Here is a 22,621-nt window from a genome sequence, read left to right as displayed (position 1 = left end):
GATCCACAGCTCCAGGGAGAAGGCCAGATGCAATGGAAGATGATAGGAGGGCAGAGCTGCTCAAACAAAACTTCTTTGCTTCAGTCTTCTCACAAAAAAAAAAAGAAACATGTCTGGGTGACTGGTGAAGTTACCGTAGATCATCAAGGGGAAGGAGGAGTGATGCAGATGTAATAGTAAAGAACATATGAGAGATCTTCTAACCTGTAGGTGCCTACTCTGTGGGAGCCCTGGGGCTCTAGCATGCATGGGGAAATACTGCCACTGGCTATCACCCCTCAACATCTTCTCTGTCCCCAGTACCTCCTGCCTCTTGGATCCACAGATCAGCACTTCTCCTTCCCTCCTCAGAGCTCCTGCATGCTGCAATCAGCTGTTTTGCAGCATGCATGAGGCTGTTGGGAAGGAGAGAGGATGCAGCATGCTGAGGGAAAAGGGGCAGACCTGAGAGGGAAGTGATAGGGCAGAGTGAAGCAGGGGAGGGAGAGGGTAGGGTATGGCTTTGAGAGAAGGGGTGGAGTGGTGGCAGGGCATGGAACAGAGCCAGGGTTCAAGCACTGTCCCCTACCTCAGCACAGTGGAAAGTAGCTGTCTATTTAAATAATTTCAAGGCAATGGGATTGAAGGGCACTCAAGGTATTAGCTGAAAAAATCTCAGCGAACTGCCAAAATGATTACAAACTCATGGGTCACAGGAGAGGTTCCAGAAGACTGGAGCAGGGCAAACAGCAGCTATGAGAGCTTTGTGATTCCTTCCCCATCCAATCCCAAAAGGGAGTTTGTACCTGAAAGTGGAGGAGAGTGGAGGGAAGAATCCCACTGGTTCACTTTGATCTGGAGGAAAACCCTGCTGAGGTTATGTCTACACTGGCAATTGATTGAGAAAATTTTATCACTAAGTGTTAACCCTCCTTCCCTCTGAAAGACAAAACTTGTTCCACAACAGCATGAACAGCATGCTAGGGCTAATGCTGTTCATTGGGAGGGGACCTATTTAGTTTGCAAAAGAGCCAACAAACAGCAGCTACACAGCCCAACATCTAGCGACACAGCTGTAGCAACACAGCCTAGTCACTAAAAGCTGCACAGTGTAGACAAAGCCACAGGGTATCTGCGGAACTGATGGTGTTGGAAGGAGGTCAGGCAGGGGGGCTCAGAGACAAACAGAGGAAGTTCATACAAATCCAAGCTGTGTTGACTTCTGTCGTGACTCTCAGCCCTGTGGAAATTTCCACTGGGAGATGAAGATGGATCGTTGTTGGGGCAGATACAGGTGGCAGTTGGCAGATAAAGTGATTATGAGGGAGCCACACTGCTGTTGGAAAGAGCATTAAGTTGCAGAGACAAAGTGGTGTCATAAGGTCTCCAATGGGTGGCTGAGTCTTCCAAGTCTATGTCAATTTATCTGGCTTTTAACTCCAGTGGATTGTCTGAGAACTGTGTAATTCTCAGGAAGTCTGTGGGTTCTGGTCTGGTGGCTGAATCTCTGGCTTTTCTGTGGGAAAGAATCTTCCCCCTGATGTAAAAGATTTCTACGAGACTTGGAACTTTTTCAAAGTATTTTGTAAAATTACACCAAGCCTCTGAGTGACAATGATATGACAGTGACAGTCTTTCACTCTGCACCAAGGGTGTTTTCAGCAGGGAGGAAAATCTATGACTGAAATTTTGTTTTGACAAATAGTAGCTTTCTCAGCAAAACATGAGATGTCATGCTTCATGGAGGAAGCTGCATTTGGCAACATATTAAAGAAGAGTGTCTAGTACAATTTGTACTTGTGAAGTACAATCACCTGGAACATTGATTCATTTATGTAGGTGGTAAATTGGTTAGAAAACTGAGGTAAACGGAACCCTGCATGATTCAGTGGAGCTGGCTTTTGGAATGCTCTGAGACCACAGAAGGAAAACAAAGTTAAAATAACATGAAACTTCTAGGAGGTCTTTCTAATTAACAATCACATGGGAGTGCATTTACCCCATTACATGTAAAAATAGGCAATCAGATTTTTCATATCCCCAGTTTAGAGCTAATTCCTGATACGGAACACAGAATGGGCTTCCTTCAATGAAGTGAATTGTGATTAGAAGCTTATTTCCACTTTAATTATACTATTGTCAGTAGGGATAATATAGTTAAGATTGAGGATGATATAAACTATAATTTTTCCAAGTTATTGTTCAGAAGAACTGCAAATATTCTAAAAGAAAAAGAAAACGTTTTTACAGAAAGGGAAATTCTGGGGCACTGTAGCACCACAGAAAAATGACATCAGTTTGTACCAGCTAAGAATCAGGCTTCTTATGGTTTTTTTTAGAATGAAAATAACTAATGGCTTAAGCCGCTATTGCAGAATACTTTAACATGGTTTGCCACTTGAACCTGAGAAAAGTTGCATGTGAATATTCTCTGTGATTTCATAGAGTACTGTCTTTGAGTTCAATTATGTCTTTTTGGGAATACAGAAAATTCTTTGTCATCATTATCATCCTTCCCTTAGAATTATAGAAGGGCCTTTGTCATTCTGGAATATTTAAATTTTCCAGAAAAAGCAACTCTTTAGCAGAATGTCCCATCAACAGATTTAATTAGTCATTATAGCCAATTACTGTATTTGGGTGATTTCACAGCTCTTTCCAAATTAGTTGCCCATTAGGTTATGAAGTTCTACAGTACAGAACATAACCGCCACCTAGCAAGGAGATGATGAGATAATAACAGATGACCTTGGAGTTTTCACATGATGATTGGTTTGTCTTCTGTTTACAAAATAGCAGATATCCATTTCACTGAGAAGAATGGTAACTCCATAAGGGAAAAACGCTTACTTTCTTTGCATCTATCAGACTCCTGTGAGAGTTGAAATCCTAACCCCACAGAAGTCAATGATAGTTTTTCTGTTGATCTTGCTAAGGTCAGGATTTCATCTGAGGTTTATTGTTTTGTTTTGTTTGCAAATTTAAACATTTCCTGGGATTTAGTTACAGTAGTCACTATTAAAAGACCTGCCAATTGTCATAGACAAATAAATCCAACATTCAGTGTCCATTGGAAGCAATGTAAAAATCCTCGGTGACTTGTTTCGAATAAGTACCTAAATAACATTGTATTTGTGTTTTGTAGTAAACCCTGAATAGTCCCCATACTATGTATAGAGAAATATGTACTGAAGTAATCATTTGCTTAATTAAAGCAAAAGTAACAAGTCTTTAAGAAAGGCAATAAGTAGTGTGTGTCTAATTTAGAACTTAGCCATATATTGTCTAGTTTTTCATTCAGTTCTGAGTTTAATTTTATAATTAAACTAAAATACATTCTGACAAAAACTGTCTGCCTCTGTGAATATTGTTTGGGTCCCTCATTTCAATTTCACAGGTAACAATTAATACGATCTTCAAGCAGTGCTCAGTCACTCCTATGACTGGAGTACCCTGTATTTTGCGGACATCACAAATTTTATAATGGTCTGAACTTTCCTGTGTTACAGAAAGCTCCATCTCATCAGACTGTCTTGATCAGACCAGTCTACAAGACTATTTTCTCTCTATGCTCTCCCTATCTTAGGCTTTTATATTGCTATCACCCATTTCATATCTTAGCATCAACCATGCAAAACCAGTAGCGATAGAAAAGTTTCTAGTGGAATCCATGGAGTCTCTGGCATTTGTCATTTTATGGGATTTACACCTTGCTTGGGATGTTTGTTTGTTTGGGATGGAGAGCTATATGGTGGTGACCATTTTTGATCCCTTTTCTGCAATATACAGTTTTGCATCCATGTCTAATCTGCCACTTGGTAGGCTCCGATGCCAGGAAACGATGAGTCCTTTAAACTTTCATTGACTTCGGGTGTGATCCAGTTCCCATGAAAGTAAATGAGATCTAGATTAGGATATTAGAGCAAAATTCCACTGCCACTTAGTACAATTAAGGGTGTAGAATTTCATCATCTGCCTTCCCTTTGTTAGTGATCAGTTTCACAGCTGTGGTAAAGAATGGGCCTAAATGCAGTATTTGATCATTGTTTGTTTCTGTAGGATTCTGGGTGCTAGTAACTTTACACTCAAATATGATGACAGGGTCCCTGTTCCAAAGCATTTGTGGTATGTGGGTCATATTCTGAACCAGTCCCTTTCACAAGTGGTTGAGCAGTCACTTACATTCTCACTAAATTCATTAGCAACACATCTGTGAGTCATCATTCATCTTCCTGAGTAAGGGATTCCCAGTTTGGCCTGTAAGTCTTTTGGAATCTCTGCAACTTTATTGAAATAAATCAACGGCTAATACACTTGTGGTACAGGATCACTTTAATGAACCTCAACCTTCTGCTTAGTTGAGTGGCAGGAAATAGAAAAGGGTAACTGACTTCCACAAGGCTATTAGATAGAAATAAACTAAGAGAGATACTATGGTCAAAAATAAAATGCACCTGAATCATGCAAAATGCTGAGCACTTCCTAAGAGTTTCAACATCCTTTACCTTCCATTGAATTCAAGGCTGGACCATGGTGCGGTCGGAGAGGGGACAGTCTTCCTGGGCACATGGGCAAGGTGCAGGGGGATGATCAGGCTCTGTGCTCACAGAAGGGTCGGGACCTTGGGCGCAAGGCGTGGGCCTGGGGATAGCCAGCTCTCAGCACCACCTGGAGCGCACCACTACCTCAGCCAACCTCAGGACCACATGGAGCACAACACCTGGGGCTCCACTGGTGATTTAAAGGGCCTGGGGTAGTGTTCCCTGTAAGCTGAGCATTTAGACAGCCACTCAGATGGTGCCCAGCTAATTAGCACAGTGCCTGGAGCTAGGTTTTGTTTCTACTGATGGTGCACATTTGCAAATGCCTGGGTGCACATAACAAATTAATTCCACACAGGGCTGAAAAAAATCCACACATCTGTGGGAAAGAATAGAGGGAACAATGGTCTGAGGCTCCAGCCTCTGCCATCCCTGTGCTAGCAGCAGTGGCAGCCAGGCACCCTAGGTGCTTTAGAATTGCTGGTCCCCCCTTTGCCTCGAACTACAGCCCCCCCTTTGCCTCATTGACAGGCCTGCTGGATTGGATCATGCGTTAAGGTAAATTAGCTCTTAAAATATTTTCGAGCCGAGACCATCTGTAGAGCTATAGCTGGAGCCTGACCTAATAAATTGCTAGTAATATACAGCCTGGTCTCTGTGATCGGTGCTTCTTTTTCACTCGTAAGTTTCATAGGATGGCCAGTAAGCCATTTATCATGCTGGCTGAAATACAGGTGCATTTAACCTAAATCTTCTCCCAGAAGACAGATTACCTTTTAGAAGGACTCTGTCACCACAGTCTCTTTTCAATAGCCATGTCAACCACTGCCACAAAGGCTGTACATGAAGGGATCAATGGTAGTTTTATCTGAAATTGCACTCAGTGTGTGTTTCTTCCAACTGACATTCATTTAAATTCTTGCTCTGAGACAGCTTTTCTCCCCGTAATAGAAAAAAGGATCAGACATCCTAAAAAATTGTTTCTTGAGGAAATAAAATGAAAAAACATCTACTGGGCTAAGCATGAAATATTTCTGATTTATATGTTTAATCAAAAGCCAAAGCCAGTGAAGATCTGCTTGCATTTCATAAATTGACATACTAATGTTATCGCACAAGCTGCAACATAACTGATTTCATTACAGAAGAACTAATGTGCCCAGTTTGGAAAAAAGCCACCATATAATTGTAAGTACTTGGCTCTGAAGAAACCATCATACACGTCAATAATTCTAGCCCCAAAGTCCTGCAGCCCACATCCATACACTTTCTTTATGGAAGGCAAAAATGTTGATATTGCACACTTTGCCTACCATATGCACTGCCTCCCCTCCCCGTGTTCATACTACAGAGCAGTAAAAAGAGCAGGTTGAAAATTGTATAAACATAAATACCTACATATCATCACTCAGGCTCAAATCTAATTTTTCAAAGATTGATGCAGTTGCACATATTTTGCAGGTTAGTAAATAAATCAAAACAAAATATGCTAGTGTTTTGCAGGCCAGCAGAGCACCTACATTCTCATGTATAAGAGCATCCTTCTCCTTGATCACTGCAAGGGGGGGATGTTACTGAAAATCTGTTAGGTTTAGCTCTTGAATCCCTTATAGCATTTTTTAATTAATCAAGCCCCTCAGGACAGGTTTTTTATGGTAAATAATGCAAGGTTGGGATTTGTATGTGACTACCAGATTGAAATAGGGGTTTGAAACTGAAGAACAGATCAATGGCATGTTTGGGTCGAAATGTCTGGTATTTTCAGACACACAAAAGATCTGTCAGAGATCCTCTGTGGTTTGTTATGGGGTTGTCACTGATATCCAGGTCTGTGATGAGTTTAGATCCTTTACCAGTGTAACTTTGGTTCATCAGACATTCAGTGCAAGAGAGCCACTGCTGGCCCTAAAGGGCGCTCAGATGGCAGGCTTCCCATTTAAATAGCCTGAACCAGTTTCAGTTAGGCCAGTGATAAAAACTCTTGAGGAGTTCAATGGAGCAGAATCTGGTCCTAAATTTGTTACTTGTTAAAAATATGACACCTACTGAAAATTCTGCTTTTTATTTTTAATGCTTTCTTTTATTAGAAAGGCTATGGCCTGTATTTCTCCTTTATGTGTTCTCCTTTCCAAGGTCCATGCCAGCCAAATGAATAAATGCCTCAGGGCGCATTCTCCTATTGCTTCAAAGACATTGGAGGGCATTTGTTATCACATTGGCTATGCAGCATCAGTGAGGAGCTGTCATTAAAAACTGTGCATGTATCAGTTTTGGGATAGACTTCTTCTTTTGGGTGACAGGAAGTTTGCAGGTTTTGTCATTCACTGCTGCTGCAGGGGAATCAAAAAATCAGCATTTTTTTTCCATCTCTCCAGGCTGGTTTTGATTTACAAGAAGGACAAGGTCAGCTCTTCAGTGGTTAGGACCCAAAGCCTCATCTTAAGAAACAGAGATTCAATTTATCTCATAATTCCAGATATGTTCCTACTCTCAATGGATCTGAAATCTCTAGTTGACAGCCAAGATCAGCAGCTTCTGTATGTTACAGATAATGTAATATATTGCAGATAAGATGACCTATCTTTACATAGAGGTGCTGAAATACTTATATCTTCTTTATTTTTCCACCTTGATACCTTTATCTTCTTTGACTTTTCCATGATATTATCAGTGATTAAAAAGCAGGCCTACAGCTTGGTCAGTTTCACTAGCCTATACAAGAGTAGAAGCAGATTTACATTTTCAGTTCTTATGTAATGTTATCAGGATTCATGGGAATTAGTAGAGAACCGAGTGACCAGTATCAGATTAATAGTTGCAAGTCAATCAGTTGTTTCAAATTTGGAGGCCTTAAAGTACATCAGCCTTGGAACCTAGAAAATACCACCTGGACAACAAACTGACTTCAGAAATGAAAATCATATGAGCAAGAACAATGTGAGTTTTACTGGCCTCAGTGGAATGTTTCAATCTCCCAGATGCTCACGGAAGGAGCAAATAAATGTGATTAATCTGCCTAATCAATTATTTGTCTATAATCATAATCAATAACATTATGTTCCCTGTATAGGTAGTAAGCATCTTGCAGTGTTAAATATAGGGTAAAGACACGATTAAGAGATATTCTAAAGATCCAGTTCTGAAAATGCATATGAGATCAATGGCAATACTTGGTGAAATCTTTGGGAATATACACATGTAGCTTTTCTCAGTTCAAGTTACAAGCCATGCTTAAGTATTCAGTAATAGTGGCTTACACCAACAGTTCAAAAAAATTACTGTGTCTCATCTTTGTTAAGAGGCCACATAAGCCGCTAAATATGGGTATTTCAAACATGAATTATCTACTGTTAAGATGAAAGTGCTTTGCACCTTGCTTCTCATGATGGTTATCCTCACAATTCTCTCTGCACAGGCCTGGTTTCAATGAGTGTATGAATAGCGTCTCCTAGGGAGATAGTAACAGAGAGGTAGCCGTGTTAGTTTGTACTGCAACAAAACAAAGCAACAGAAATGTAACACTTTAAAGACTAACTTAATTATTTATTCAGTGAGAATCTTTCTCAGCTTAGGAGGAATTGGCAGCGGGGTTTGTTGCAAGTGAAAGTTCCAGGATAAGTATGACTGTGGTGTAACCTGTATTAGTATTACTTTAGTGTAGGACTGCTTCCCTTCCTTTGATGCTCGGAATCATCTCAGACAGGACAATTTAACCCCCACCCCTCCCCCACCCCTCACCCCCTCCTTCAATCCTATATGATTTGTCACTTTTTATGAATTTTTTTTGGTCCTCTGTACCTATAAATGTCAGTCTGTATTGGAAACGAGATTGGTCTGATGAAGTGGATCTGTCCCATGAAAGCTCATCACCGAATAAATCATTTTGTTCATCTTTAAAGTGCTACATTTCTGTTGCTTTGTTTTCTGCTAGAGGAGTTAGAAATATAGTCTTAGCCAGCCTGAAGCATTTGAACATATCTCAATGGGCTAGGCCTGACTTTAAAGGGTGGTGAATTCTTTGCTATAGAAACCCCTCAAAAAACAACTTCTATTCTGACAAGCCCAGCCTCTTTTTGGTTGAATCAGGCCCAGATTTGCTCATTTTTGCCTTCTGTTTGTCATGCGTAGGCAGGGTTCCCTCTAATTTTTGCCATTCGTGCATAGAATACATTTTGTTACATGCACCAAAGCATGTGTGGATGTGCACCACCAATAGCAGCGCATGCTGCCCACTGTGGGTGCTGTGATGATCAGCTGGGCAGCACCTGAATCTCTCCTGGGTGGCCACCAGAGCACTCAGCTGTCAGGGAGCACTGGTCGTGGGTGGTCGGTAACATAGTCAGGGGAAGGCTGTGCCTCCCTAGAAAGCCTGGCCCCACCTCTGCCAAGCTCAAACCCCAGGTTCCTTCCTGCCTGCTTCTTCCCTTCCATTTCAATTCTTCTGTAGCCAAGAGGCTAGTGCAGGATGCTGAGGGCCAGTGTGCAGATGACCCTGAGACTGGTGCCAGTCGCACTGTCTATCTGTCTACCTGGTACTGGGAGTGCTGGGACAGTGCTGCCTGCCAAGCACTCTGGAGCAAGGGACACTCCAAATAAACTTAATCTTTTCTCCCGGAGGGCAAAGGCAATTGCGTAGCTAAAATCAACGTATCTGCAGTTGACTGTAAGGTCTGTCCTCACTGTGGGAGGTGACGAGAGCATTTCTCCCATCAACCTCCCTTACTCCTTGCGAGAGCAGGAGTTCAGGGAGTTGACTGCAGACCCAAAGAGATCAATTTTGCACATCTTTACCACACACACAAAATCGAACTCTGGAAGACAGACCTTGAATGGGTTGGTCTCATGGTAAGTGTAGACATACCCTGAGTTGGCCTGTATCACTGTTGCCAGGTTGCTGATGTAGTACTGGGTTTAGCCAAGGCATTCTTCTTAAATATCTGATTTCTGCTGCCTTTAGATGCTGTGGGGAATTGAGGGCAATGAAGAATGGTGTAAAAGATAAGTCTGTCAGACCTTTGCAAGAGGTGAAGGTATGGGGAGCCTGGTTGTATCAGAAGAATTGGACTTGCCTTATATCAGTGAAGTGGTTATTTCTTGTTGAATGTGGATAGACTTTTTCTATGGCTCTTATCTGCCGCCTGTGGATCTTTAGCATGAGAGTAATTCTTAGAAGCCTAAGTCAAAGCCTATTGAAGTCAATGGAAATCTATTGAAAAATAGATTTTGATAACACTGTGCTTGTATGGCACTATGTAAATAATAATGACTGATAGAGACTGAACGATCATTACCATCGAGTTTCAACAAACATGGCAAAATTTGTGGAAACTTTTTTTACATTTTCTTACCATGTTCTTAGATTCCTATAACTGTAAATTATCTTTAAATGGTAGCACTGTTAACACATTCTCCAGGTATAACTACTGAATTTTTTCCCCATATTTTCAAGTTTGAATCAGTTTTAAAGGGCTATTTAATCTGAAAAAAAAATATGCTCAGCAATTGACATTTGATTCTCCACTAGAGTAATACATGCATTTGTGGAAAATGTTGCTTTAGTTAACATTGTTCCTTGCAACTAATTAGAAAATGTGTTGGTGGGTTTATTTTAGAGCAATATGCTGAGCAATACTTCATTTAATTTGAACTTCTCATCTCAAAAGAACCTTTTTAACCAAACTGCTGAAAATGGCTGATGAAGACATGTTTTCTTCAACCCAATTAGCAGATTGAGAGCCTTCAGTGGCATAAAAGGAGCCTTTTCCTTTGTTTTAATTTGGCTACATCTTCAAAGCAAGCTTATGAAGTCCCAATGTTTTGAACTCTAACAAATTTCAAAGTGCTGGAATAATTGTTCCTGTTCACTCCTACCATATGAGCTTCATATTAGGGGGCAAAATATATAGGTTAGAGGCGTACTTTCAACAAAATGGACCATGAGGGCCTTTTAATCAATGAGTCACAGTTCAAAGAGTAAGATTAAGGGTCTGATTTATTTATAAAATGTACATTTGTCTTACATAGGTATGAGTCAGTTTTAATATAAATCTTTAGCCTGAAAGTAAAAGGGATTATTACTTGAATATGGTTTCAGAATTAAGAAGAGTTTATTCACAGATTTTAGCTTGCAGGTGGTAGGGTCTATTTAGGTACTTAGTGGACTGTTGGCAACCTCGTTTCTTCAGTAAGAGACACCCACTGTCACTTCTGAGAGCCACCAACGTGAATTCAAGTCCAGAAACAGGAGTGATATAGATCCTCATTCAGTTAAGCAGCTCTAACCCTCCCCTGAAATGTGCACAAAGCTGATAGTAGACTCACGGGCATCATCCAAAGGTCACTTCTTAGGAGGCTGAAATCAAAATTTCTTTCAAGTGATCAACAAACTAAATTGATGCTGTGAAGGAAGCACAGGAACAGGGTAGCATTTGGAAGCCAGAGAGAGGGGGAATTAGACAAAACTCAAAATTAGAGCCATTTGAACACTGGATAAAATTAAAATGCATTATTCATGAAAATACACTCTCTGATAAATAGCTTCCAACTAGCTCTATCTGAAATAAAGATCTATGATCCATCCCCTTAGGAGCATTGTGCCAGTACTTAATAGCACTTATCTAGCACTTTTCATCCACAGACCTCAAAGGGCTTTCCAATGTACGTATGGGAAAATAGATACCGAGAGGGTAATTGACCTGCCCACTATAAGAGGGAAATCAATGGCAAGGCTAGAAGAAACCTGACATACTGTTTGTGCCCCGTGGCCTAGGCAGCACTGCCTTCTTGATGTAGTCCTAGTCTGCACCCAAAGGAGTCCTGCACCCTTGGACTTGCTGCATGCCTTGTTGAAATCTAATAATCGCCTTTTAAATAAATTTGCTCCACCTGCTCTGCCTCCCAAGCCACCCTTGGTTCTTTTCAGCCAGGACCTCATCTCATTTCACCCCCAGGACTCCCTTTCCAGCAGATCCTTCATTCTCCTATCTGTACAGCTTTGGCTTCCATTGAGCAAGTGAAACAATGACACACAAGACATTTCATCCAACATATATTTTTAATGCTAAACAAATAAAAATAAACATAATTATCTCTCTTCCCTTTTTGGTTTCAAAAATGCGAAGATTTTTGTCCCTTTCTTTAAGATCTGAAAGCCAAAAATAAAATGTAAGATCATCACCTTTCTTGGGCTTTTGTGTGTAGCAGGGTGCAGAGGGCTGGGTACTGTGTGGGGAAGAAGGGAATGGATGGCTCGGATTTCTTTTTGGGCTGGAGCATGTTTTTCTCTTCTTGCATTTGTTGGTTATGTCAGTTTGAATTTTCAATGCATGTCCAGGGCATTTTCAGCTTTAAGAAAAACCCTGCTGTGTTTTGGTGTAAGCTTTCAGGGGCTGGAGCCCGCCTCATCAGATGCTTGAAGAAGAAACTTTAGTTTGCCAGGGATATTTACACCTGCAAAGATGGAATTGTTTCCATCTTTATATGCGTATCCATTCCGGCTAAAATGAATTTTCCACTTCCGGCATCTGGCTGAGCGTGAGCCAGCCCACGAAAGCTGATGCCATAATAAATTTGTTAGCCTTTGAGGTGCCAAAGACTCCTCATTGTTTTTGATGAAGCAGACTAACATGGCTACTCCTCTAAAACATCTCTGTTTGTGTCTTAAGACTTGAAGTGGGTGAGAGCTCCAAGTTCTCCCTTTGAAACAGCAGATGCTGGCCTCTGCTGGGTTTAGGATGCCACACAAGATGGACCATTGGTCTCATCCAGTATGGCAATCTCTGTGTTCCAATGTATGGTTCACATCACATGCACATTGATACGTATCAATAGACTGGTAAAGACAAGTAACTGCTGACCAATCTTCTCTAATTATTGGGGAGGTGGCACAGAATCTAACATGCGGCACTAGATTTCTGCAACAAAATAAAAATATTGAAGCTGACTTCAGTGACCCGAGGCAAATCCCTATGTGATTCAAACTGCGCACACTAATGAAGCATACACAGTGTATTCTCTAGCCTGCCAAGCACTGCTTATATTATGCACAGCTCCTGCTCTCTGGCCTCCATTAGGTGGTACAGCTACATCATGGCAATGTCGTGCAGCAGGCTCAGAATCTCTGCCACTGCTTTGGCTAGGGCCATGCATTGACAATGTTCATGTCGGGCAGCATCTATCTCCTCAGTGCGCACGTTGACAGAGCATGAGTGGAACAAAGACTCGACTAGCGTAGGCTCTTGCAACTGAAAAATCTCCTCAGCCTACGCAGTGATGGCTGGTAGCTGTCACATCCAACTGTGCATGCTCCTCAGGTTAGGTAAATGGTTCGGGCAGATGTGCTTTGACCTCCTTTTGAGCCCTGTTGGAAGAAATATTTCCCAGTATTTCACCTCGTAAGAGGCTAGATGAATATAAACACATGATAAATGGCAAGAAACTCAAAGTTGTAGATGTCGTGACAGAAGGTTAGACAATGGCTAAAGGTGTGGATTGTACTTCAAAATACGTTACTAGGCTTTTTTGCTGCTTTTGAATACAACAGTGCTTTTTCCTGAACATGTGGAGCTCCATTCTTTTCCTCACTTTTCATATCTAATTTTGATGGTGTACATTCACTGCTTTCAATGCCAACTCTTCATTCATCCTCCAAAAATGCGTCTGATGCTCCAAGTGCTAAGGACTGTGGTAGATCACAAGCTAAATATGAGTCAAAAATATGGCACAATCACTTAAAAGGCTAAATGAATTCTGAGCTCTACTAACAGGAGCATCATGTGTAAGATGGGAGGTTATTGATCCACTACTCAGCTCTGGTGAGGCCTGAGCTGGAGTACTGGGCCTCTCTTGGGACTCCACATTTTAAGACAGTTGTGGAAAAATTGGAGAGTCTAGAGAAAAGCAACAATAAAAGATAAACTATTTAGAAATGCTGGCCTGTAAAGGAAGATTTTTAAAAATGGGTATGTTTGAAATAAGAAAATTAAGGAAGAAATTAAGCCTTAAAATAAAGAGAACAGTGATCAGTTGTTCTTCATAGCTGTGTCTACACGGGTATGTTACATCAAAATAGCTTATTTTGATGTAGCGAAATCAAAATAAGCTATTTCGATGAATAGCATCTACACGTCCTCCAGGGCTGGTGCCGTCGACCTTCAAATATGATGTTGGGCAGCACTACACCGAAGTAGGCACTTCAGGGGAGCGTTTACGCACCACAGCGGCCCACATCGAAATAAGGGTGCCAGGGTCACAGGGCAGACTAGCACTTCCAGGGCAACAGCAAGCTGCTCCCTTAAAGGGCCCCTCCCAGACACACACAGCCTGCACAGCACACGGTCTGCAGAGCCACAAGCATGTACACCCCGTGGAAGCAGCATTGACCCCCAGCAGCAGCAGCAGCCAGAGGTCCACACACCCGCCCCTGCAGGAGCAGTGCTTGCCCTGCTTAGTGCCATGCAGGAGGCAGCTGATCATCTTTTATTTGTGGAAGAGGAGCTGCCCCCAGGGGATGAGGAAGCAGCCCCAGACCTTGCTGCCCTCCGACCCTGCCCCCTGCCCCGCCGCACACACCGCCAGCTGTGGAGCTACCCCACGAGCACGGACTGGTGGGAGCGGCTGGTGCTTGGCGAGTGGGACAATGACCGCTGGCTCCAGAATTTCCGGATGAGCCATCACACATTCCTGGAGCTCTGCCAGTGGCTCACCCCTGCCTTACGGCACCAGGACACCTCCATGTGACGTGCCCTCACCATCAAGAAACAGGTCGGCATCGCCGTCTGGAAGCTGGCCACTCCAGACAGCTACCGATCCGTAGGGCAGCAGTTCAGCATGGGCAAGGCCACCATTGGGGCTGTCCTCATGGAGGTAAGAGGACCCGGGGGCGGGGGGGAGCCCGGGGGGGGAGCTGGGGTGGGGAGCCAGACACACCCTGCACACCCCTCACCGGTGCTCTCTCATGTCCTTCCCCTGCAGGTCGTCTGCGCAATCAATGCCCTGCTCCTCCACAGGCTCATGCGGCTTGGGGACCCGGGTGCTGCTATCGCGGGGTTTGCCAGCCTGGGCTTCCCAAATTGCTTTGGGGCTCTGGATGGGACCCATATCCCCATCCGTGCCCCAGAGCACAGCGGAGGATGCTTCCTCAATAGGATACCATTCCGTGGTCCTCCAGGCCTTGGTGGACAGCTGGGGCCGCTTCCTGGACATTTATGTTGGCTGGCCTGGCAGCACCCACGACACCCAGGTCTTCAGAAATTCGGGCCTTTGCCTCCGGCTGGAGGTGGGGACCTACATCCCCCAGCGGAAGATCCCTGTGGGGGACACCACCATGCCCCTCTGCGTCATCGCAGACGCGGCGTATCCCCTCCAGCCCTGGCTCATGCACCCTTACACGGGCTATGTCACAGCCAGCCAGAAGCAGTTCAACACGCACTTGAACCATGCACGCCAGGTGGTCGAGCGCACTTTCGGATGCCTCAAAGGGCACTGGAGGTGTCTCCTCACCCTCCTGGATGCAGGCCTCACCAACATCCCCCAGGTTGTGGGCATGTGCAGCGCACTCCACAACCTGGTGGAGAGCAAGGGAGAGGCCTTCTTCCAGGGCTGGGCCCCCAGTCGCCAGGTGGACCCCGAGGGGATCCAGGTCCGGGAGACCCTGCGGGCCCATTTTGACCAGGCTGTGGGGTGAACGCTGGCAGGGCCAGCTGCGGGCGAGCCACCCACTGGACCCCCCCATCCTCCACAACACTCCCTGGCCCCAGGCCCACACTACATAGCACCCGAGAGCACACCCCCCCACACTTTTCTTCGAAATAAATGGAAATGTTGTTTCAAACCAAACAGTGCAACCTCTTATTAATAACATAGAAAAAGGGGGGAACTATGTACATGGCAGGGCAGCTAGCAAAACAGGGGCCCAACAAAAACTATGTACAAATGGGGGATATGTACAAAGGAGGGGGGGACCACGTCCTCGGCCCCACACCCTAATCTCCAGCGCCCGGTGTTGGAGGGCGCGACCCTTGCCTCGGCCGGAGCCCTGGGCGAGGCTGGGTGGTGGCTGGGAGAACCGGCAAATACAGCTGGGCGGTGTCCCCAGGCCCATGGTCCCCCTTGGTGGCAGGCCCCAGGGTGGCTGACGGTGGAGGGACGGCAGGCGGAGCAGCGGGTGGAGCGGCAGGGGGCCTAGGTGTTGCACTATGTGCTCAAAGGTGCGCATGAAGGCCCCCCAAGCTTCCTGGCGCCAGGCCAGCGCTTGCTTTTGGAGCTCCAGCCTCCGCTCCTTCACCCGCAGGCGCCGCTCCGACACTTCCAGCTGACGCCGGAGGGTCACGAGCAGCGGGGGGTCCGTGGCCGTCCTCGGGTGGCTCTGCCGTCGGCCTTGTCCTGGGGTTGGTCGGTGCTCCGCCAAGGGGATGGCCTACTGGTATGGCCCCGGTGTGCTCTCCAGGACGACGGACACCTCGCCGGTGCTCTCCGGGCCCTCCGATGGTGCAGCTGTGGAACACAGGAGGGAAGAAGGGTGGAGACAGCCGTTATTCTGGGCCCTGACCCATGGCCCTTGTCTCCCAACCCCTCTGCTGCTGGTTCCCCATCCCTGTCCCTGGGAGATGCTGCTGCTGCTGCTGATGGGTGTCCCCCTCTCACGGGGGACCCTGGGTTCCACTCCCCCCATCCCCAGGGATGGGGCATGGTGCTTTCCTGCTGGGGGGCAAGGGCTGATGCACTCTTCTGAGGGACATGCCACTGCTGTCCTTGGGCCCATGGTCATCTGGGCATGTGGAGGGCCCTGGACATGTCTCTTGTCCCAGCCCCTTAACCCCAGGGGTGTGCACCTGATGGTCCACTCCCAAGGTCGGGGGACACCCACTGGGCGGACGCCCTGCTGGAGCTCCAGGATGGGAGGGCAATGCAGAGCCCCCCGTCGCTGGAGGAGTCCCCCTCCTCCTCCTCCAGCATCCCAGGGGTGGGCTCCTGGGGGGGCCCCTGGGGTGCAGGGCTTGCCTCCGGGTCGGACTCCGTCTCTGGGGCCTGCTGGGGCTCGTCGGTCGATGTGTCAAGAGTGGCCGGGGGAGGAGGTGTACTGGGGGCCCAGGATGGCCCTGAGCTCCCTGTAAAAGGGGCAAGTGGCGGGGGCGTCCGCAGATTGGCTGGTCGCATCCCGGGCCCGGGCGTAACCCTGCCGCAGCTCCTTAACCTTACTCCTGACATGGTCAGGAGTGCGGGCAGGTTGACCCCGGGCAGCCAGGCCCTCAGCCAGCTGAGCGAACACGTCCGCATTCCGCCTCTTGCTCCCCATTACCTGGAGCACCTCCTCCTCGCTCCAGAGCCCCAGCAGGTCCCGGATCTCAGCCTCCATCCAGGAGGGGCCCCGCTGCCTCTTCCCCAGCTGGCTGCGAGCCTGGGAGCCCTGGCTCCCCTTGGGGGGGTGCCCTGGGGGCGCTTGGGGGGCTGGCTGGCTGCCTGCCATCACTGCGGGGTGTTGGGCTGCGGCTGCTGCGGGTGTGCAGGCTGAGCGTGTGGCAGTGCTGCTGCCTGCACACGCTCTCATCTTCCTGCACAGGAATGCAGGGGGCGGGGAGCTTTAAGGGGCTGCTGCACACGGCCACCATAGAGTTCAGGGGCTGGAGAGAGCGTCTCTCAACCCCTCAGCTGATGGCCGCTATGGCGGACCCCGCTATTTCGATGTTGCGGGATGCGGATCGTCTACACGTGCCCTACTTCGACGTTCAACGTCAAAGTAGGGCGCTATTCCCATCTCCTGTTGGGGATAGCGACTTCGACGTCTCGCCACCTTACGTCGATTTCAACTTCGAAATAACGCTCGCCATGTGTAGATGTGGCGGGTGCTATTTCAAAGTTGGCACTGCTACTTCGAAGTAGCCGGCTCATGTAGATGCGGCTCACGTTTATTGAAGATAGGAGCACTTAGCTTAGTTTGAAGCAAGGGAGATTTAGGTTGGATATTAAGAATAACTTTCTAACTATAAAGATATTTATTCTTCCAGTGGAAGTTACGGAATGTCCCCTCATTTGAGGTTTTTAAGAACAGGTTAAAGAAACACCTGTTGGGAGCAATCTAGGTTTACTTGTTCTTGACTCAACACAGGGGGACTTGACTGACTACATGACCTCTTTCAGTCCAGCATTTCCTTGATTCTATGATCACAAGCTGAACAAGGAAAAAGTTAACTTGGCTCTGAAAACTCCTCTTAAATTCTGTTGGCTCACAATGTGGAGAATGTTCCTGAAGTCTCTGACCAAATGAAAAATCAACATGTTGCTAAAGAGAATCAATAGAATTGATGTGAGATTTCACTTAGATTCAGAGAGCCGGAAGCTCTCAGGAGTCCCCCCACACTCAGTATTTTCTGGGTCTTAACAGATTTACCACATCATGGAAGGGTGTTTATATTTAAATGGATTCAATGTCAGCTCCATAACATGAGTGGGGATGTCAGGTGTTGGGAGAGGTTGTGGCGCAAAAAAACTTCACTGTGGAATACATCACCATTATCAGAGAAGAGTAGATGCCAGATTTCCTGTAAATAAGGCCTTCCATAGGAGGCTGGGCTGTGGTAACCCCACAACATCTGAGAAAGTGTCAAGTAAGTTGAGATGCCACAGTAGGCAGTTGGGCTTTAGCATGCTGAATTGAGCTGTAAACCAGACAGAACACAAGTATGTATACCTGCCAGTCTCATGAGAAAGTGATCAACATCCTAAACTCTTTTTGGTGCTTCCATTTACACACATAGCCTGTGATGCAGGGAACTTCAGCAGTAGGAATGGAGGTACACTGTGTCCTTATTGAGAGTTGCAGCAGTGAAAAAGAGCTTGATTAACACAATGAAAAGTAAAAGGCTGCCAAAACATGAACAAACCCTAAAGCCAGTCCTGACCCAAACCTAATATAATATATGGAAGAGCATGGGGGCCAAGGATCTACTCCTCTAGCTATCTGTAAACGTTCAGTTCTCCAGCTGCCCCTTGCTGTGCAGACAAGGTATAGCACTGCATGGTGCAGGAATTCTTTTGTGAAGGAAAATTTATAGAACTTCACAAACTATGATTGTGTAGGCCAGTACCGTCAGACATGCCGTGCATGATGGTGCAGTAAAACAACCCACAGGCAGAAAACATATCCTTATTTTTGCAAGTTTTGGTTAAGCTTTATTTTACAAATCACAAAGTGTCTTACAGAAGAATCAAGGATAGGACGTTTAATTTTGTAATAACTCTGTTTTCCATTATTGAGTGAGGGCAGGTCTATACTGTAGTAGAAGGTCAAATTAAGATACACAATTCCAGCTACATTAATTATGTAGCTTGATTCAGTGTCCCTTAATTCAGGCTTCTGTGCTGTCTCCACCAAGGGAGGTGAATGGGAGTGTTTGCTCCTATTGACTTCCCTTATTCCTAACGAGGGGCAGGATTACAGGCACTGACGTGGGCGGCCTGTGCGTTCGGTTTTGTGCATCCCTACAAGGTGTGCTAAAGCAAACTCCAGAAGATTGATTGTGGTAGGGTCAATCTTCCCTTTAATGCAGTACACCCTAAGTGACTAGAAATGTAGGTATAGTATGGGCATCACATGGTTCTGGTGAGCACTGAATATCAAAATGCAGAGTCACATAAACCCTATACATGCTGCTACAGTGTAAATTTAAGTTGCCCTCAGGCACAGACACACAAAACTCAAGTAACTGATGCCTGCCATATTTATAAATTGGGCCCTAAGAGATTTCTGTCATTTGAATCCCCTCTGTAACTGACAATGGATTGTGTAGTGTTCAAAGTGAAAATAAGTGATACAGATGCAACAGAATTTTATGCTACCTTAAAAAAAACCCTTCATGCCTGATTGTCTTTCCAGAATCAATATTTTGGATGACGGAAGCCTCCGAATTGTCAATGTCACTAAGGCCGATGCTGGAAGTTATTCCTGTATAGCAACAAACCATTTTGGGACTGCTAGCAGCACTGGAAGTTTGGTGGTGAAAGGTAACAACAGCCCTTATTACACATCGCTGATATCACCATCCTCATCTCTAATGGTGAAAGAGGGTACCACAGGTGCTCCATGTGTGTTAAAGTTCTCTCATCTTGAGTGTTTCTGAATCCCAGCAGTTCCCAGTGAAGTCAATGGGAGCTGTAGCCACACAGCCCCTTCTGTCGTAAGCCTCAGTGCAGTATACAGAGATTGCAGATTTTCAAATATCAAAACTTACCTAGTGACTTTAAGTATCACTGAGGGCAAAACTTTTTACAGTAAAATCTGTTTGATGTCCTGAATAATATTTATAGCAAGTCAGTACTATATTTTGTCATATAAGATCTAAGTGAATGAAATACAGTCATATAAGAAGTGCTGAAGTAGATCAGACCAATGGTTCATTAAGTCCACTGTCCTGTCTCTGATGGTTGCCAGCCATAGACACTTCAGAAGTAGTTGCCTCCCTAATGACTAATTATGAAGAGTTATGCACTGTGGCCCTGATCCAGCAACGTTTTTAAACACATGCCTAACTTTATATTCATTAAAGTCAGATTACCTGTGGAGGAAATGTCTTACCCTAGGCAACTAATGGCTAGTTTATGTCCCTTTAAAAATAATTAATCTAATGCATCTGTAAATGTCTAATCCTTTTAGACAAAATAAGACACAACTTTTGCTATGCAGCTTTTTATTTTCCAAAATATAATCAGTGGCTTGATTTATTAATTTCTGCCACTGGGTAATGCTCTTTATACATCCCATGAATCTCAGTTGTGTTCCCAGAAAATCTCTCTCAACAATTTTTTTTTCAAAAGTAAATATAAAATGTTTGCCAAAAGGATTTAAGGTTCAAACTGAAGTTAAAGTTCAATACAGTGACATTGACAATTATTTTAAAGATAACTGTTTATGAGAAGTTGCGTGTCTGATGAATTATTATAGGCAGCAGGCATGTGGATTATTACCCTGATAAACACTCTCCATTTCTCTCTTATTCATGGAAAATGCTATATTGGATAACAGATTAGGAGAGATTGACTTATTATTTTGTAATCAATCACAGAGCTCTAATGCTGTCAGTTTTAATTCTCCCATATATTGGCATCGAAGGACAGTATTGGTTTAGAAGCTCTCCCTATCAATCATTTGTATAGTATAGAGGCTTCTTAAAAATGCTTTTAATGAAGCATTTCATTTAATTTCACATTTTTATAATCAGAGTGGGTTTAAGTAGTCAGTCTCAGGACATTTGCCCTGAGGAACAAAGTGATCCCTCTGTGACATGGCAGCTGCTTACAAACCTGTCTCTGTATGTGTGGTGCAGCACCAGCATGTCCCTGCAACAATCTTCCCTAAGATGTCAGCTGTGCATGCGTGTCTGAGGATAGGAACTAGCCTAATCACACTATTTGACATTTTTTCTCTCTAATTTCACATGCTTCTCTTTATATTGGAAAAGGTGTAAGCCTATTATGGTGATTCTCAGGTGGTGTAAATTAACGTAGCTCCAGTGAAGTCAATGGAGTTTCATGGAATAACACCAGCTGTAGATCCAACCTTTTGTGTTTTGTGCCTGATTCCCTCCACTTTCACCCCTGGGGACCTCTGGATGCTCCGTGTCACATCCTGTCACATCTGCAATACCATCTCACACTTCATCTGTCCTTTCCCAGGCTGAACTCCCATTGATAAGGCTGGTGCATGTGTAGGAATTGAAGTGCCAGGCTCTATAGTAGGACAGTGTTGGGCAAATACACCAGCATAATGCATATTTCTTTTCTTTTGTAGATGCAGCTTTATGTAATTCTTATTGTAAAATGAATGCCATGGGGAGACTACATTATTCCTTAGAAGTAACTTGACTACTTCACATAGTCACTTCCAGTTTGTGCAGCTTGTGCTTCAGCACACATTAGTGTCTTTGAACAGGTCGTCCCTCAGGTTAGCAGTGGTTTGTGTTTAAGAGAACTCAGGCTGTTTGAATCTCTCTCTTCCTCAAGCAGAGGCATAACAAATGAGTGTGAGTAAAATTCTGGAAGCTCCTGAAAATAAGAGAGTGGAAAAACATCTTGCCCAACACTAAAGGTACTGAACAGCTCCTGTAACAAGCAGAAGTCATTATGCCCCACCACTGAAGTCAGCAGCCCCTTTGAAATACCCCTTTGTGGTAGTCCTCCTTGCCCCCACCTGTCCCCCTTCAGCAGGCCTGGGCATGCGCCCTGGTTTGGGCTAGCTATCAGCATTCAAACCCACCCAGATCCCTGAAGACATGCTCCATGGCTAGTCCAAGCTGTCTCCCAGGCTGCCAAGGCATGCTACTATTTTTAGCATGAGCTAGCACAGCTCCCAGCTAGAGTCCCTTAGGGACTGATGCTGCTTTCACTTGATGTAAATCACAACTAATGCTGTTGAAGTCAAGAGGGTTACACAGGTGTAAAATCAGCATCAGTAAGATGGGACCAATGCCCTTGGTCTTTAGTTTCAATATCATTGATAAAGGATCTGATTTTGGGAAATGCTCAGACCCACATTGTCCATTGAAGTCAGGTGCTCACTCCCTCCCCAAACCAGGCTCTCGCTTTACATTCATAAAAGAGTTAAATATTACTTTGTTTAGCTAATGCTGTTGAAAAGTAGTAATTATGGAATGTAAAACTTATCTGATTCTTCCATATTACTGCTCCTAAAGGCAGCCTGTTTGCCACTCACTGGATAAGTATGTATTACACCTGATTATTGTTGATTGGTCACGTGAACTATCTGATTGTGATGTGTTAACTATCTGATATCTGATGTGTTAAGGTTATAAGAGGTTAGCAAACATTATTTTTTCATCTTCAGTGCTCTGTAATAACTTGATCCCTTTAACATTAATGGGACCTACACATATGCACCAAGTGGAAACATACCCTGTGATCAGAGACATGGATATTAACAGTAAACACAATTTTAGAGTCAAGCCCACAAAAAGTATAAAAGCCCACAAAACTGTTCTGAACTGTAAATGACTGTGTATTGTGCATTTACCTTGAAATACCTGATTTTCTATGCCTTAATTAACACATGTAATAGTTGATGGGGGAATATTTTTGAGTGCCATATTTTA

General features: G+C 44.7%; 1 protein-coding gene across 1 annotated transcript in view; it reads left to right on the top strand.

The window, feature by feature from the left end:
* Window positions 1–22,621, top strand: part of LOC142018847 (contactin-4-like) — a 242,264-nt gene that overhangs the window by 154,558 nt on the left and 65,085 nt on the right. The window contains exon 10 of the mRNA XM_075005012.1: window positions 19,393–19,520. Within this exon, the coding sequence (XP_074861113.1) occupies window positions 19,393–19,520 (128 nt within the window). The remainder of the gene's footprint in view (window positions 1–19,392; window positions 19,521–22,621) is intronic.

The sequence above is a fragment of the Carettochelys insculpta genome, chromosome 11 (assembly GCF_033958435.1).
Source record: "Carettochelys insculpta isolate YL-2023 chromosome 11, ASM3395843v1, whole genome shotgun sequence".
In the NCBI taxonomy this organism is placed as follows: Eukaryota; Metazoa; Chordata; order Testudines; family Carettochelyidae; genus Carettochelys; species Carettochelys insculpta.
This window is presented reverse-complemented; position numbering and strand designations above follow the sequence as displayed.